The following is an 18,732-nucleotide window of genomic DNA, read 5'->3' as shown; positions in this document are numbered from 1 at the left end:
ACTCTTGATTTCAGCTCAGGTCGTGATCTCACAGTTCATGAAATCTAGCCCTGAGTCGGGCCCTGGGCCAACGTGGATCCTGCTTGGGATTCTCTCTCTCTCCCTCTCTTTCTGCCCCTCTCCTGCTTACGCGCACACACACTCTCTCTGTCGCTCTCTCTCAAAATAAATACACTAATTAATTTAAAAAAAAAACCCAGAATGCTCCAATTAATTGCTGAAATTGGTGCAGACCCCAAGATGATCAAATTCTAATATGAACCATCAGTATTGAGTCAAACCTCCGGGGAGGTGTTGGGTTCCCCAGACATTCATGAGATAGCCAGTGACCATGGTAAGGATATCTGGAAGAATTCCCAGCCCAGGAGTGCAGCTTGGTGTGGAGGGTGACTCACTTTTGAGAAACATTTCAGAATGCTAACAAGTCTAAAGCAAACAGTAATGGAAGGAAAGGCACGCCTAGGAGATTTCTTTTATGGTTAGACCACATCTTATTGATCTAACAGATATGACATATTCAATTTAACAACATCAAAGCTGTTTTTAGGATTCTGATATCCCTTGTGCCAAAGAACCCACCATTTATTGCTTAGTAGTAAAATACATTGACTAGGATTAGGAGTAAAATAACTTAAGCCCAAGTTATTAATTCATGTTTTTTCTTAAATTACTGTTATCTATTATAGCTACTCTTTTGGCCACAGAAATCTTGAAAACTTTATAGAAAAGTGTCCCTGTAATGCCTCCAAGAGATAGAATCTCAGAGGTATCTTTTCATCCCACGTAGTCTAAGAACCATGAAGCATGTGGGGTCTATTAAGGACTGCATGTAAAGTTATGCTCAAGATACCAGGAACATTTTTTGAATAATAAAGGCAAACATTTCTGGGATTTTTTTCCCTGACATCAGCCAGAGACTTTGCATACATTCTATTTGGTGCAAACGTTCTACCTGGTGCCTAGATCATAACTACCCATCTGATGAATGAACAATAAAATCGTACTGCTTGTGGTTTAAGCATAACATATTCTCATTGTGGGAAGGAAAGAACTGCTTTTGCCTTGGCACAGCAACTTCTTGAAGGTAAAGAAAGTGTCATGGGTTTCTCATTATCCCATATCTAGATATAAAAATTCATTCACAGCAGCATGAGTTCACAGAATCTAGAACTTCAGGGGTCCTCCATGCTTCCCAAATGCTAATGTGCATGACCATGTTGGATTCTGATGCAGTAGGTCTGGGGTGGGGATATAGATTTCATTTTTCTAAAAATCTTTCGATGCCAATCTAGCCACTCCTCCAGTCCTCTCTTAAAGGCTTATTAGATAATCATGAAGAGAGACTAGGATTTAGAATGAATAACACCAAACAACCAGGAAAATTTTAGAGGTGGCATTAGTAAGGAATCACCTTCATAAAAGAAGGAAGATATTGGGGCACCTGGGTGGCTCAGTCGGTTAAGTGTCTGACTTCAGTTCAGGTCATGATCTTGTGGTTCATGAGTTTGAGTCCCGTGTCAGGCTCTGTGCTGACGGAAGGAAGAAAGAAAGAAAGAAAAAAAGAGAAAGAAAGAAGGTTGTGCCACAATGACGTGATGCTAGCAAATTTAACTTTACTCTCTTCAGGTTACCTAAGTTCTAGATAAAAATCAAGAGGTAAAATATTATCCACAAACACCAAAGTGTTATTTTTCTTTAAGGAGTAGAGGTTCTTCTATTGTTAATAAGCCTATGATATTACCTTCTTTGTGCTTCACAAAAGTTTCTAGAACTCTCCTTAAGAATATTTTGGTAATGAAGGTATGGCTTATTATGGTATTAATTACTGCTTAGTTACAGTAGTAGTTTAGTCTTTTAGATATGCTGAAAAGTTACATTATTTTAATTATATAAAAAATGGTTAGTACTTTTTTAAGTGGCAATTACCATCATTGGCACTTCATTGTATTTTATTTAAAAAACATTTAATGTTTATTTTTGAGAGAGAGAGAGCACGTGCAGGGAAGGGGCAAAGAGGGAGACAGCAGAAGATGTGAAGTGGGCGCCAATGCGGGGCTGGAACTCACAAGCTGTGAACTGCAAGATCATGACCTGATCTGTAGGACGTCCAACAGAATGAGCCACCCAGGTGCCCTGGCACTTCATTGTACTTTAAAACACATTGTTTTGGGGGCCCTTGGGTAGCTCAGTCAGTTAAGCCTTCGACTTCAGCTCAGGTTATATCTCATGGTTCATGGTTTCGAGCCCTGCATCGGGCTGTGTGCTGACAGCTCAGAGCCTGGAGCCTGCTTTGGATTCTGTGTCTCCCTCTCTTTGCCCCTCCCCTGCTCATGCTCTCTCTCTCTCTCTCTCTCTCTCTCTCTCTCAGGAATCAATAAACATTAAAAAAAAACACATTTTTTTTTTTAATGATAGCACCTACACCAAATGTCTGTCTTTCTTTCTTCTTTCTTTCTTTCTTTCTTTCTTTCTTTCTTTCTTTCTTTTCTTTCTTTCTCTTTTTAACCTCAAATGCTTTTATGTCTCACTTCCAAACCAGGCTGACTGAACACAAATGCCTTTAGATATACAGTTTACTTTCTCTTTCATTTTTAAAGAGTTTGCATTTTTAATGACCCTAATTTATTGAAGGATAATTCCCAGTGGTGCAGTCAGTATTCATTATTAATGTTTTCTATTCTAAGGCAGATGGAGTTGTGTAAATCTAAACACGTGATTAGCACAATCTATCTACTTTTGCTATAGATGATGTGCCAACCTAAAACCAATGACCCTACTACATATATTCTCATTATAAGGAGAATAACCGTCCATAATTCTCTGAAAACTCAATAATATGGATTTTCCTTAAGGAAACACACTTGGTGCTTAGATGAAATAAAGCTACTCTATTTTCATGGCAACTGGTACAGAAGTTTCTCTAAGCATCTTCCTTTAATTTTTAGGAAGATGGGCAAGAGTGTGCCCATCTTGAGATAACTGGCATACCTTCCACTTTAAGCTGCCTATTGAAGGGTTTTTAGGGAAGTCGCCTGGCCAAGTGTGCCCTGGAAGCCTGCCCCTTTAAGGCTCCTCCTACTTCGCAAGTGGACTAGCCAACCTGAAGACAAACTGAAATAGCAGCTTCAGCTCACAACAGTGCAAGACTTATACAAACTTATCCATACCTATGCCCTTCCCTTAGTTTAGTGACCAAGCCCTATACCTATTTCTTCCTCCCACTTTCCTGTTAATTTGGGCCTTGGCACTTTGTTTTACCAGATGTCCTGCTTTGTAATCCCTCCTTTCTGGAAGAGCTTGTACCTTCTTTCTAGGCTTGTACTGTCTGCACGGTCATTTTGACAACTCTACAGGGCCCAGTGAGCTACACTCTGGACAGTCAGGAATGGTCCCTCACTTTTTCTAAGAGGTCCAGTGGAGGTTACCAAGGAAGAAGCCTAAAATGAAGGTACTGGATCTTCAACAGGGGGCATTTACTCCAAAAGAAACAGCAATGCACAATGCAAAAGGTTTATTTTGTATTGGTTGGGGTAGAGATAAAATTCATGCATTGAAGTGTATAAGTACCTCACTCAAGTGTGATGAATTTTAACATATGTACACATATGTAGTCATCGTCCAGACTGAGATATAGAATGTTCCCTTGTCTCTTTTCAGCCAACCCCCCATTAAAGCTAACCACTTTATTGACTTCTAGCATCAAAAATTTCTCCTTAAAAGCTAAGTTCTTATAACTTACCCTATCAGTCATTTCTGTGCTCACAGCGCCAAGTAAAATTTAGCTTGAGTATTATAATAAGCAATATTTAAGTAATAAATTATCTGCTTAATTCCAGCAAAATTGAAATTGAGGATTATACATAGCCTTCCCCTAATTTATTGTACCATAAGGATTGCACTTCTGGATCATACAAACAGATGAAGCCCTTGGAGCCAACTTGAGAACTTAGAAAATTCTGGATTTGAGAAGACATTAAAGGAACATATCCTATAAGTTATATATTACCTTCAGTGAGATCTGGGGCACTCAGTCCATATGACTGAAAACAGATATGTGGAAAATCTATTATTATCATTACTACTACTAGTGCTCCTACTACTTTAGATTTGATATCCTCAATTTGAGTTATGAGCTATTTTTTTTGAGTTATGAACTATTCTAAAGAAGTATATAACTAAGATACTATGGCAAGGAACACGATTTTCGTGCATGTTAATAGTAATTGTTAGTAATTATTTTTAGCTCCAAACAACAGAAAACCGTATTTGAGTTGATTTATACAAACAGAGGCTTATTTTTTCACAAAGTAAGAAATATGGGGCTAGGAACCATGGTGGAATGTGGCTCAATAATACTATCAGGGATCCAAGTTCTTTAATCCTGCCAATACCCTTAGAGTGTAAGCCTTCATCCATTCGTTTGTCATCTTATGGTGCAATGATGGCTGCCATGCCTCCAAACATTTCTGGTAAGAAGTGGAATGAAGCAAAAAAGCCAAAGGCATATACCAGTCGAGCTTATTTTTTAAACGGCTTTCCAGAAGTCTCACCCAGCAGCTTCCATGTATGTGACTCTAACAGGGTCCTCTTGGACTAATAGTATTCAATGGAAATATATGCAAGCCACAAATGGGACCTACATATATAATTTTACATTTTCTAGTAGTCACATGAAAAAGGTAAAGAGAGGAAAGTAATTTTAATAATAAATTTCATTTAACCAAAACTCTCCAAAGATTTTGACGTGTAATCAATATTTTAAAAAATCAAGAGGGGTGCCTGGGTGGCTCAGTCAGTTAAGCGTCTGACTCTTGGTTTCAGCTCATGTCATGATCTCGTGGTTCGTGGGTTCCAGGACCATGTGCTGTCAGCACAGAGTCTGCTTGGGATTCTCTCTCACACCGTCTCTTTCTCTCTATCCCTCATCTCCCTCAGAAGAAATAAACATTTAAAAAAATCAACATACATGGTTTTACATTTTTTTGTACTGTTTTCATACTCAGTGTGTATCTCAATTTAGACTAGCCACATTTCAGGTACTCAATAGCCATATGCTGTCTTGAATAAGAAGCCTCAGACCAGTCACCAAAGGGATTCGGGAGGAAAAATGTATTGGGGTGGGCCACCAAACAGTAGTGTGTGCCTCATTGACATTAACAAGTATTTCATTTAAGGAATGAAATGACCTCAATTTAACAAAAATAAGTCCCATCCATGGGTTATTCTAATGTAGGACGAACTGTCTTTCAAAGACAAAACAATTTTACCTCTATTAATGGAGCATTTATGACTTTTGTAATTTTTGAAGTTTCTCTCATTCCGATTGATATTCTTGACAATTCCTTGCGAGCAGGGTTATTTTTAGGTGATGGTTACTTATAGTCCTTCTTTTACTGAGATGGTTACTATAGCAGCCATATCTATCATTTATCAACTACGGCGTTTCCAAGCATGCCCCACCCTTCCATCTCAGAGTGGCCGGCTGCTCCAGATTTCACGTAATTGTAAGTTTAAGAATGGATAACTCACTTTTCTCAACTTCCGCTCAATTTTCTCTACCTTACATTTCCATCACTCAGTTTTCTTATTCCATCTTCCTTGACTTTTTTTACCCTTCACACTTTCACTTTAAAATTATCATTATTACCATACTTCAAAAGTAAACTCAGTCACAGCCAACAAGTTTTGGTTATAAGACTTTCTGAAAAAAAGTGAAGAAATAGCCTCCAATGTCATAACCGTGAGTGAGTGAACATGTATTAAGGTGCAGTCCCTGCCGCTTTCAAGATGACAATGTAGGGTTCCAGTGCTCTTCTGAGAGAACATTGAACTATTTATGGTGACTGTGACGGTAGGGATTGGTAAATTCCTCGCGGGCCAGTAACTGTGCTAACAGGCGTGGAGAGCAGCAAAGAATTCTGCAAAAGAGCGAGGAGACACAAAAATAGCTCAGAAACAGAAGTCGCCCCTAAAGTACGGAGGCCTCGCATTTCCTGGGTTCCCCTTCTTCTGCTTCTCCAGTCTCCTGACCTGTATCCAGCTCTTAATCTCTCCTTCATCCTCTGCCTGCCTCCATGGGCTGTTCAGGATGGACCCAAACTCCCAGCCTTTCTCTCGCCTCCTGGGGACTGGGAAGACTGGTACCCGCCGACATCCCCCGGCCCGCCCGCGCCTGCGCAAAGCCTCTTCTCGCGCGAACGCGCAGCCATCAACTCGAGTATCCGCGCAGCCATCAACTCGAGTATCCCCGCAGCCCCAGGGATGCGAGGTCCGCCGTAAACCAGCCTCCGTTCCTTTCGTGGAACGACGGGCGTCGCCTGTATCTCCGGACTCCTACTCCACACCGCCCCTCTCGCATTCCTCGGGATCGAGTGCACACGGGTGCGCGCCCGGCCTCAAAACAGAAACCTCAAAGAAACAGACCGAGGAAAGCGCCCAGGGGAAGGAACCCCGGCGCGCGGGCCGCGAAGCCTCAGCCACAGCTCCGCCCTCTGGGGCCGGCTTTCTGCCTCCGCATTGGTCCGCGCGCCCGTCAGTTTCCTCTCCAGGCCGCGCCAGCCGGCCTCCCGACTCCCTTGCTCATTACGCCGCCGTACTTAGGCTGCCTTGCCGGCTGTTGGCCGCCCATGCCAGTCAGAGCCTGAGCTAGCGCCGGCTCCGCGAAGCTCGGGAAGGGGAGGGCCAGACTCGGCCGCAGCTGAGCATCGCCTGGGTGGGCGGCAGGGCCGCGGCCTCTCCGCCGGCAGCACCACCTGTCGCGGGGCGAGACTTGGGGTAAGGCTTCGCGTGGCGCGCCGTCGCGGGAGGCTTGGCACTGCGGGGCCAGGGCGGGAGTTCCTAGAGGGGAGCGGGCGCCGGCCTCCTCCTGTCCGGCCAGTGAAGCCGTTTGCGGACCTGCGGCCGGCTTCCGTGTGTGCGGCCGGCATGGACCCGTTTAGCGGATGGGCGGGGCGAGGCAATGGGAAGGGGTTCTTGGGGTCGGGGCTGAGGGCGGGGGAGTGGTCAGGTTGAAGCTGTCCCGAGTTCCAGCGTCCGCGGCTCTTCACCGGACACGGTTTTGGGGCGCGACTTCCCCGTTTCTAGACTCGCTGGTCCCAGGGTGGCCCCCTTCGCGCCCCGGAGTGAGATCCTGTGGCCTCCAGAACCCGAGCATCGCTCCCTTCCGCGCCCTTTGAACACCCGATTTTGTGGCTAGACACCTATTACCAATGTCTTTCTGCAGGGATGAATTAATGACAGGAGTTAGGCGCTGTGTGTGTGTGTGTGTGTGTGTGTGTGTGTGTGCGCGCGCGCGCTCGTTCGTGTGTGTGTGTGTGTGTGTGTGTGTGTGTGTTAGTTCGTTCCTCGCTTTAAAGGAAGTTTGTTAGGAGCTAGAAAGTTCTAAGACTGGAACAGTTCTGTCAGGCAAAATGTCATAAGTAGACCAGGACTGGCAGGTGTTCCTTTGACGCTGGTGGTAACCACTTCTGCTTGTGTGGTGGTGTTACATTTTCGATCCTGGAATTGACTTTCTTTCTTACGAAAATAATTCCAGAAAGCTTGTTGCCTTTTAATGAGAAGCATAATCAAAACAATACTTTTTTTTTTTCAAAATAAAAATCTTAACAGTAGTGCTTCCTTACAAAACGTAGTGTTACCTCCTATCAGATTTACCTTCCTGATGCTTGTGGCAATCACTTCTGGCAAAATAATAGCATTGTTGTTTCTTTTAGTGTTGCTATTGGTAGCAATGGAAGCACTATTGATTGTCAGTTACGGTCTGGACACTACTCTCTACGTGAGTCATTTCAAAATAACTTTGAGGTTGGTACTGTTATTTCCCCTTTACAAATGAATAAACTCAGGCTTAAGAAGGTTAAGTAACTTGCGCAAGATCCTGGGTTTTAGGTAGCAAAGCCTGGATTTGAACTCAAGCAGAATCAGGCAATTTACCATAACAGCTCCAGCCCCCTCTTAACCTTGCCTTGTATGCTTCTTAAGCATCGTTCATGTTGTTGAGCTAGTTGCAAAGTTGTACTCATGAATTTTAATTTTAAAATTTATTCTTCACTCATAAATTTATTCTTTAGTTTCCAGGCATTCTGGAAGTTAGAGAAGAAATGGTTGCCCACATTTACCCCTCCTCAGCTGCCCTTGTATTGTATGAGTGTGTGTGTGTGTGTGTGTGTGTGTGTGTGTATATATATATATATATATATATACACTAATTCTAGTAGTTATACAAAATATAGATAAGTATAGAATCTACTGTGTAATTACTAAAACTAATTGAGTTACATGTTACTATGTTACATGGTTTGCAGAAATATAGAAAAAAACAGTTTAACTCTTGGCTTCTAATATTGAACCTTTAATTAGGTTTGAACTCTGACTTGTAACCTGTATCTGACTCTTTTATGGTAGTTATAAAGACTTAATGAGAAGTTAGGCATAACAGCCAGATATGCTGCTATAACCTTTATCATAGGTTAATCGGGAATATTGGGCTATGCTTTTGTAGAAGTTTTTCATTCTCTTGAGAATTAAATATACCCTTGCTCAGTAGTTATTCCTGAGAAAGAAGCGTTTACAGATTTCACCCTTAGAAGGTGTTTATGTGTAATGTTTTTTCTTTCATACATTTGTTATGAAAACATGTTAAAAAATTCATAAAAGAAAAACTCATTTACCATTTGAGAATTTCTTTTGTAAATTAATTTCTATAATGCCATAAACTATATTTAATTTCCTATAAAAATAAGCTCTTCTCAACTATATTAAAATTTATGTTAAGTTAAACTAAAATTCTAATTTATGTTGGTGAATTTTTTGACAAACTTAATATTTTAAAACAAGTAATGTTGAAACCTGTAATAGTTTACTGAGGATTAATTTTAGAGGGAGGACAAAATTCATACTAAATGTCAAAATCACTCTAACATATGATTTTCTAAAAACCTATTTTATTAAAAGTTAACTTTTATTTTAAAGTCACCATTTTGATTGTATGGCTGCATATCATTTCTGTTGATCAACGTGTACAAATTTCAAAAGTAATGAAAAATACTATATTGATTCTGTAGATGTTGTTTAGGATGACATTTGATGTTGCCTGGACGTGTATGCCATCCACATTCTCATTATTGACCTAGAGATTTCATTTGAAGTCGTATAAATAAATGCTAACCATGATCATCCTTACAGCCTCTTAGTAAGGATTTCACACCAGAAGATGTTGATGCAGAAACTCACAGGCATTCGGGAGGCACCTTCTGACCACCTTAGTCTCTTACTACCACTAATAGTGCTTAGGTAACTAACATTGAAGCACTTGGAGGGCACTGTGATAAGCATCTTACATGGATTACCTAATTTAAATCTTAAAATGGTACTGTTTAGTAGGTGCTGTTGTTTTTCATCCCCACTTGAGTGATGAGAAGACTGCAACAGACTTACTCAAAATCACAGAGCTAGCACTGGCCAACCCTGGATTTAAATCTGGTAATTGAACCCAGAGCTTGTCTTTGACTACTGCTGACCTGCCTGGATATGGATTTTATTGAATAAACCTTCACGTCAAGTAGTCAGGCTCTTAATAATGATGATAAAGCTCTAATTGCTTGACACTTTATAAATACCTGATTACTACACACAGCTCTGCCCAATAGAGTTTGCCCTCCGCTAGTTCATTGATAAGAGAAGTAAGACTTGTAAGGCGGTGGTTCCCAGACTTTGGGACTTCTTGGGCAAGCATGCACAGGGGGACAGTTGGGACCAGACATAGACTGCCAACTTTTAATTCTGTCAAGGTTAAGGACCTTTTTAAAAACTACCACAGTCTACAATGCCCGTCTTTTCATAAAAGAAAGGACATTTTTTTTTTATCACTAAAAAGGTATGAAGATCGTAATTAGAACACAAAAACAAAGACCATAAGTTTTGTTTTATGAAAGACTATATTGCATTGTCCCAATTTTTCTCATTTGGCCACAGACCCGTGAAAAACGTGTCCCAGATGAACACCAATTCAGAGACCATTTGGGAATGCCTGGGTGACACCACTGATTGCAAAATGGTGATGAGCCGAGTCCAGATTCAGACTTGGGTCTGACTACAAAACTTGTCCTCGTTGCCCCCAGTCATGACCTCTGTCTAATTTCGGTCTCCTTTGCATTGCTTCCTTTGACCCCAAGTAAGAGGCTAAGGTGAGTAGTCTCCCGCAGCCAGTGACCTAGCAGTTTCTGTCCCAGTCCAGTTTGTAAACAGCAGAGAGTAAGTTCCAGGGCAAGGCCATGTGAATGACACACCAGGGGAGAAACCACAGGCGTATCTCAGTATCCCAGAAACTCACATAAGCAGGCAGCTTGATTTTGCATGTTGATTAAAAATTGGAAGCCCTGCCTTTTGGTTCCTTTTTTTACTTCACTCTCCTTGTATCACATCTGCGTAACGTAACATTTTATCTTGTTGCCTCCCCAGATGATATTAAGGCTACCTGTCTCTTAGTCCTTGGTTCTAATTTTGGCAGAATTTTTTCCCCTTAAGTTTGTTTGTTTTTTACTCATGCCTGCTGTTTTAAAGACGCTGTTAAAATTACTTTTATATTTTATTTTACTATCACTTACTAATAAAGTAAGTGATATAACATCTATATATTTTTTGGATATATTCTCTCATTTGATCATCAAAATTATCTGTAAGGTAGATTTGACAGGTGGTATTATCTTTATTAAACAGACTAAATTCAGTGTTTGATAGCAAAACTTTAACCAGGAGTTGAAAGTAGATTTCATGTATTAGAGTGCTGATCTTAACTTCTGAAAGGAAAAACTAATTCTCCTTACTTGCAGACTCAATTCTTCTGGCCACCAAACATGGGATTTTTTTCCCCCCACACCCAGCACTTCACCAGTTCTCAGCAGATGCTGACTGGGTGTCCTTTAATTTAACCTCATTCTGACGCTGTCCAAATGCAGATAGCGTCACATCCCACAGGTTAAGAGTTCAGTCGCAAAAGATGTCCCTACTTCAGATGCCAATTGGAAGTCCAGGTTGTGGCCTGTACTTCTGACCTATAAACTGAGGCTTCCCACAAACCCCTCCTCAAATTGGATGATTTTATAATGGCACATTGAACTCAGAGAGATACTTTACTTGCCTGTACCGGTTTATTATAGAAGGATGCAACTCAGGAACAGGTGGAAGGAGATCCGTAGAACTGGGTATCGATGGGAGTCGGGGGAGGATGTAGGGCTTCCCTGCCTTCCCTGAGTGTGCCAACCCCCAGCACCTAGGTGTGTTCACCAACCTGAAAGCTTGGCAGATCTCCTTCTTCACGAGTCTCTAGCCCCTGCCCACTTCCCTTTTCTGGAGGTTCCGGAGTGGGGCTGAAAATTCCTGCTCTCTAATCGCTTGGTGTTTCTGGTGACCAGCTCTTCCCTGAGGCTTTGTAGTGGTCCACCCTGGGTCACCTCAAAATGGGTGGCTTATGAATAACAGAAAATACTCCTATCATGCAGGAAATTCCAAAGACTTTTAGGAACTCTGTTCCAGAAACTGGGGACAAAAACCAAATACATTTCATATTATACAACAAGTGCTGATTACAAAATGCTTTTTTTTTTTTTTTTCAGATTTTCTTTGATTTAAAGTAAAAAGTATTCCGTATTATTTTAGATGTGCCTACCTCACCAATATACTGCAAATACTAGTTCAGTCTTCTGGTACTAAAATTTTAATCGTGACACATAATGCTGTCTCTCCTGGAAGAGCCACACAAACACATGATCAATGCTACCATTTCAATTTCTGTCTCTTTAAAATTTATTTTGAAATAACTTGAAAGGCTTTGGTTGCATACATCATACTTCTTGGCCCCTTAATAGTTCACTGTGTGTTTTTGAAACACAGGTGTCTCTTACATATGGTTATCAAATTCAGGAAATTTAAAATTTTACAAAACTTTTATGTAAGCTATGGTACATGTTTCAGTTTTGCCAGTTGTCCCAATAAATGTCCTTTATAGCATTTTTTTTTTTTGATTTAGGTTTTGCATCTAGTTGTCATATGTTTAGTCTTCTTTAAATTGCAGTAATTCCTTAGTGTTTGTCTTTCAGGACATTAACTTTTTAAAGTGGCCCAATTATTTTGTTGTATATCTCTTGTAATTCTTTATTACTATTATTATTGAAGTATATTTGACATAAAACACTGTATAAAGTTAAGATGTACAACATGTTAATTTGATATATTTATATATTGTAGTATGATTGCCATTGTAGTGATATTTATTGCTTTTAATGTTATATCATTTCTCTTTGGTGGTTGAAACAATTAAGATGTAGTCTCCTAGCAAGTTTGATGATTATAATACAGCATTGTTGTCTATATTCACTATATCATGTATTAGATCTCTAGGAGTTACTATCTCTTAAGGCTCTCACTGCAGGTTTGTACCTTTAAACATCTGTCCTATCCTCCCATCCCCCCATCCCCATCTCTCATGATTTTTGATGTTCTTACAATCATATAGATTTCTTGTTTTTGTGGCCGTACTTATACACTACATTTATATGAAATACCCAGAATAGGTAAATCCATAAAGACAGTAAACAGATTGGTGGTTTATGGGCACTGGGGGAGGGGAAAAGCTGCTTAATGGGTACAGTGTTTTTTGCTGGGATAGTGATGATATTTTGGAACTAGATGTGGGGTTGCACAACATTATAGCTTTTCTAAATCCCTCCAAATTATTCACTTGAAAATGGCAAGTTTTGTTATGTGAATTTCACTTCACTTAAAAAATAATCCCAATAGGGGCGCCTGGGTGGCGCAGTCGGTTAAGCGTCCGACTTCAGCCAGGTCACGATCTCGCGGTCCGTGAGTTCGAGCCCCGCGTCGGGCTCTGGGCGGATGGTTCAGAGCCTGGAGCCTGTTTCCGATTCTGTGTCTCCCTCTCTCTCTGCCCCTCCCCCGTTCATGCTCTGTCTCTCTCTGTCCCAAAAATAAATAAACTTTGAGAAAAAAAAAAAAATAAAAAAAAAAAATAATCCCAATATAAACGGTTTGCTGCACCCCCCATACAAACCCTTGATTTGTCAAAAACTACAAATTCCACTAAGAGCTTATTGCGGGATCATTGCAATGATTTGTAATAATTACGATACATGGGCATTGCAGCTTGATTTTTGGTGGGAGAATTGATATGCAGAAGAATCTATTACATTCCTATCATTTAATGTTTAATGTATTATGTAGAATTTTCCATTTTGAAAAATTCTTATGTGTTTGTGATGGACAGGAAAGGGTAAAAGCCTGTTTTCTAGCCAATTTGCATGTTTTTCTATGTTAAATAACAGGGTTTTTGAAAACAAAATATTTAGTACATTACATAATCCATAACACATAATATATAATTATTACATAAAAATAAGTATAGTATTATACTAATATTATATTAGTACATTAAAGTCCTACATCTAGGTTAAGAATTTGTTTGTTTTTTGGTTTATTTTTTTTGTTTTTTTAAATGTTTATTTTTTAGAGAGAGAGTGTGTGTGAGCAGGGGAGGGGCAGAGAGAAAGGGAGGCACAGAATCCGAAGCAGACTCCAGGCTCTGAGGTTTCAGCACAGAGCCCGAGGAGGGGCTCAAACTCACGTACTGCAAGATCACGACCTGAGCCTAGCAGAAGTAGGCCTCGTAACCGACAGAGCCACCCAGGTGCCCCTAGGTTAAGAATTTGAATAGCTTCTCTTCCTCTAAATGTTTACGCTCCAGGCTTTTCTGTTACTTAACTTTTCCACCTTCAGCCTAGACTCCCACACCCATTTACATGTTTACTAGATGTTACCTTGTTTCTTAATCTCTCCATTTTTTGGTCCCATAAATGGGAGATACATTCCTTGTCACACTTGGGTAGATTAGAAAAAGAATAAGTGTTTAGCACATTTTGTAGTGTGCCATATATACAAAATGGCAATGATGAGTAACCAGGGTCAGTCTTTGTCTTCACCCAACTATTACTCTTTTACAACCGTTGCAACCTGTAGAAACATAAATGTACTTTGAAAAAGCTTTATCAAGTGTGGAAAATTAGGCTTTCTATATCTGCTTTTGAAAACTGATACCTGATGTGCATGCAGTTCTCTGAAAAGTTTATTTGCTGCTTTTTTCCCAGGTGAAAGGAAAGATGTTGTCCCGGATCAGAGTAGTTGCTGCTCCTTGTACTCGGGCATGTCGTCATTTGCACATAAAAGAGAAAGGCAAGCCACTCATGTTGAACCCAAGAACAAACAAGGCTAGTAACTTTAATACTAACATCACATTTTCTCTCTTCCTGGAAAAGGTTTGATATATTTCAGACTGATAAAGCATGAACTTTTCGTATTTTGTAGCTTTATCCTAAAAGTATTCAGAGGTATTTGCTTTTTCTGCATGACTTTTCCCTTTTCTCCATGTGGCAAGAATCGTGGCTGCATTATGGCTCCCAGTTTCACCCCTCACAACTTCTACCACCAGAAAAAGATTGACTTTATTTCTTAGTTTCAGCTCAAAAAAATCCCTAGAATAGCAGGTAGCCAGGATTTTTAGCCAGGGTGGGATATTTAGATTTACCCAGCTCAAATCAGGTACTTACCCTGGACCAATCTAATTGAGCCCTTGGAAGATGGAGTCAAAATTGTAAAATAAAATTTCATCTAATGTCTACCCCTACCGTACCTCCAACCAGCTTTTTGGACACAAATCATTGTGTACGAGTGCTTTTGCCCAGTAATCTCATAGTGCTACTTCAACGTTTATTTATTTTTGGGACAGAGAGAGACAGAGCATGAACGGGGGAGGGGCAGAGAGAGAGGGAGACACAGAATCCGAAGCAGGCTCCAGGCTCTGAGCCGTCAGCCCAGAGCCTGACGCGGGGCTCGAGCTCACGGACCGTGAGATCGTGACCTGGCTGAAGTCGGACGCTTAACCGACTGCGCCACCCAGGCGCCCCTCATAGTGCTACTTCAAAGTGGGGAGACTTCTGACCCTCTTTACAACTCTTGGGGCAGAAGTGGCAGGCATTATTGATACCTAGTCTTGCCTTAATTCTGTACCCAAAGTGTGTTCAGTGGGCAAGTCCCTCTCTATTTTTTAGTGGTGATATTAATTAGGAGATACACATAGTTCTGAAAAAAGATTTCTTACAGAAAGCTTGTAAGAGGATACATTGGATTTATTGTAATATGGAGAGTTACCTCTTGGGAAGGGTGCATGCAGATTAAGTTGTGATTTATTTTAAAACAATGGTCATCAGAAATTTGCCAGTCCTGTTTATTTCCTCTGGTGGGGGTTGGGCATAATTAATTGTACAGTATATGTTTTGAAGGATTTCAGGCCTGCAAGAGGAAGTTTGATCAAGGGTCACGCAGAGCGCCTTATCTTTGCATTTTTGGTACCTTGCACAGAAATGAGAATTCTGTAGGCAGTGGTGAATTAAATGAAGCTTAGTGAGGGATGTTCTGATTCTCTCTTTTTTTTTTTTTTGCCTCACTTCCCCAAATCTTGCTTGCTCTCCAAGATGCAACTCACTCAAATCCAGTTCTCCTGTAGAGCCTTTTCATACCACCATAGACTGGAATAATCTCTCCTTTCTCTGAAACCCTGTAGCGGTTTTTATCTTCCTGTTCCTGTGGCAAGTAATCAATATATGTTGCTGTGTGCTTCCTTTCATCTCTTAAGCTGTCCTTGAAGTAGTTGATGGTAGTTGCGTTTTCATGAATTTATATTCCTAACTATATTTCAGGTTCCTTTGGGGATAGGGACCATTCAAAATTTCTTAAATTTTTTACAATGCCATGAATACAGTAAACAGTTGCTAAGTATGTTGGTTTTATTTTATTTTTATCCTTACAGAAACTATTTAAAATGTACTGTGAGGAGATTATAAGAAATTTATAAAATACATTAAGTGGCAAATTAATTTTAAGGAGGAGGGTAGTCTAAAATGCATTACAGTACTTCTGTACAGAAAATAAAATCTAATGCTCTGGCCCTCTGAAATCTCTAAGGTTGGATAGCATCTGTATGGTTATCTCATTGAAAGATCACTTTTGGAAGCCCTGTAAGCATCAGTAAGAGTTATTTTGTCGTGCGTGTTTAAGAAGGAACATAGACTGTGATTCCCAATTTGAGGGTCATGAAGTCCTTGGGGACTTAAAAGAAATCAGGTATGTGCTTCAAACATTGTAGACTAAACGTCTTAAGAGTATGTTGCTGCTGCGATTAATAAAATAGTAATATAAGGCAGTACTGAATTCTTTTAAGATTGTAATCTTTTAACACATCCCAGCGGGGCGCCTGAGTGACTCAGTTAACCATCAAACTTCAGCTCAGGTCACAAAATCAGGGTTCATGGGTTTGAATCCTGCATTGGGCCCTGCACTAAGTCCAGAGCCTGCTTTGAATTCTCTCTCTCTTTCTGTCTCTATCTCTCTCTCTCTCTCAAAATAAATAAATAAACTTAAAAAAAAAAAAAAAAAACACATCCCAGAAATTGAAAGAATGAATTGGACAATTAAAAAAATAAATCAAAAAAGATTGTAATCTTTTAAGATGTCTGGAATCACTGTCTACTAAAAGCATACCTGTTATTATGTCTGTAAGACTTTTTCATTGTGGTAAATAGTATACAATTTACAGTTTTAACCATTTAAAATTGACAGGTCAGTCACATTAAGTACGTTCAGAGTCATGCATCCTTCACCGGAAATGGAAACCCAGAACCCATTCAGCAGTCACTCCCCATTTCCCCTTTCCCCTCCTCAGCCCCGGCAGCCACTAATCTGTTTTCTCTTCCTATAGATTTGCCTATTCTGGTATGAATATGAAATTCTTTATGAAATTTTTTAAAGTCCTTATACTTAAAACAATTTTTTTATGTTTTATTTATTTATTTATTTATTTCAACGTTTATTTATTTTTGGGACAGAGAGAGACAGAGCATGAACGGGGGAGGGGCAGAGAGAGGGAGACAGAGAATCGGAAACAGGCTCCAGGCTCTGAGCCATCAGCCCAGAGCCTGACGCGGGGCTCGAACTCACGGACTGCGAGATCGTGACCTGGCTGAAGTCGGACACTTAACCGACTGCGCCACCCAGGCGCCCCTGTTTTTATTTATTTTTGAGAAGAGAGAGACAGAGCATGAGCAGGGGAGGGGTAGAGAGAAAGAGGGAGACACAGAATCGGAAGCAGGCTCCAGGCTCTGAGCTGTCAGCGCAGAGCCCGACGTGGGGCTTGAACTCACAAGCCATGAGATCATGACCTGAGCTGAAGTTGGAAGCCCAACCAACTGCGCCACCCGGGCGCCCCAAAGTCCTTATACTTTAAAGGACAGTGAACGTCACTGTGCTAGGTTATAAGCAGGACTTTAGGTGTTAATTTGAATTTGGTAGCCATGAATCTTTGGCTCTTCACTTAACCTCTCCAGACCCAAATCTTCACCCTTAAATCATTAGGTAATATAGCATTTTGAAATGTTCAGAAAGCATTACAAATTTTTTTCACCATGACCAAGTGGGATTTATACCTGGGATGCAGGGCTGGTTCAATATCCTGAAACGTTCAAAAGGTTGTGCAAGTTTAAGATTGGATGTCTCCTTCCGTCCTCATGTTCATTTGGCTATTTATTTACTTATTTATTTTTTAAATTTTACTTGAGAGAGAGAGAGAGAGATTCACAAGCAGGGGAGGGGCAGAGGGAGAAGGAGAGAGAATCCCAAGCAGATTTCATGCTGTGAGCTCAGAGCCTGACAGGCGGCTCATTCCAGAGACTGCAAATTCATGATCTGAGCCAAAAGCAAGAGTCAGATGCTTAACTGACTGATTGGCTAACTTTCTAGATAATTTTTTGAAACTCATCTCTGTATCCTTTGTTGTAGGAAGTTTGCACTTCCCAGTTTTGTACCTGGAGCTCTGGCTTTATGGTTATTAGTTCTGTGAGGGTTTTTGTTTGTTTTTATTTTAACTTCCCCTGGCTATATGTCTAATAGGTAAAGTAATTCAAATTTTTATTGTTTGTGTAAATAATAATCATATTATGACTAATGAAAAATTGCATTCTTACTACCCCAGTACATCATCTGTTTTTATTTTGCCATATCCCCTTAAAAGTATATTTACCTTTAAGATTGTAGTATACAATTTTGTATGCCATTTTACTACTGGGAAGAGTGTATTATAAATAATCTCCATGATGCTTCGTAAGCCTTTTATATATGGCTGCATCATAATTTAGTAGATAGATTTGGAATCATTAAGACTAAAGAGAGACCCCCTTGACTCTTACATGCTGTGTTACCTTCGGTGTAAGGTTATACCTACAGTTTCTTTATCTAGACTGCTGTGGAGAAAAAGGAAAATTCTAAAGCTACTTTAGGCACTGTAAATGCTTTATAAGTGTGAGTTACCCCCTCCAGGGGATGTTTTGTAATTTAGTTAGCCATGACCCTATTATTGAATATAATTTTCAATTTTGACATTATGAATCATTAGTTACTAGTTATCAGTTTTATAAGTAGGTATTTGGTAATTTCCTAATCCCTAGCAGATTATTCTGATTGTATTTGGAAGGAAAGATATAGAAGGGGCCTTTTATGTCTCCCCAGTGTTTACTTGCAACACTCAAGTCTAGTTAACAGATTTTTATCAATATTGACTTATGTGAGAAAACTAGGTGTGTCTAAAGGAAAAAGCTCAGGGGATCTTTCAGGATT

General features: G+C 40.2%; 1 protein-coding gene across 3 annotated transcripts in view; it reads left to right on the top strand.

The window, feature by feature from the left end:
* Positions 1-6,261: 6,261 nt before the first annotated feature.
* ME2 (malic enzyme 2) overlaps positions 6,262-18,732 on the top strand; it is a 54,002-nt gene continuing 41,531 nt past the window's right edge. Inside the window, exons 1-2 of one of the 3 annotated variants that reach the window (XM_030335737.1) lie at positions 6,262-6,774; positions 14,157-14,276. In XM_030335737.1, the coding sequence (XP_030191597.1) occupies positions 14,169-14,276 (108 nt within the window). In that variant the 5' untranslated portion in view covers positions 6,262-6,774; positions 14,157-14,168. Of the gene's footprint in view, positions 6,775-10,084; positions 10,185-14,156; positions 14,277-15,974; positions 16,189-18,732 lie in introns of those variants that run through there. The other 2 variants (XM_030335738.1, XM_030335740.1) reach the window with 2 other exon arrangements.

Source organism: Lynx canadensis, chromosome D3 (assembly GCF_007474595.2).
Source record: "Lynx canadensis isolate LIC74 chromosome D3, mLynCan4.pri.v2, whole genome shotgun sequence".
In the NCBI taxonomy this organism is placed as follows: Eukaryota; Metazoa; Chordata; class Mammalia; order Carnivora; family Felidae; genus Lynx; species Lynx canadensis.
The sequence above is the reverse complement of the archived record's forward strand: the minus strand, read 5'-3'. Positions and strand labels throughout refer to the sequence as shown.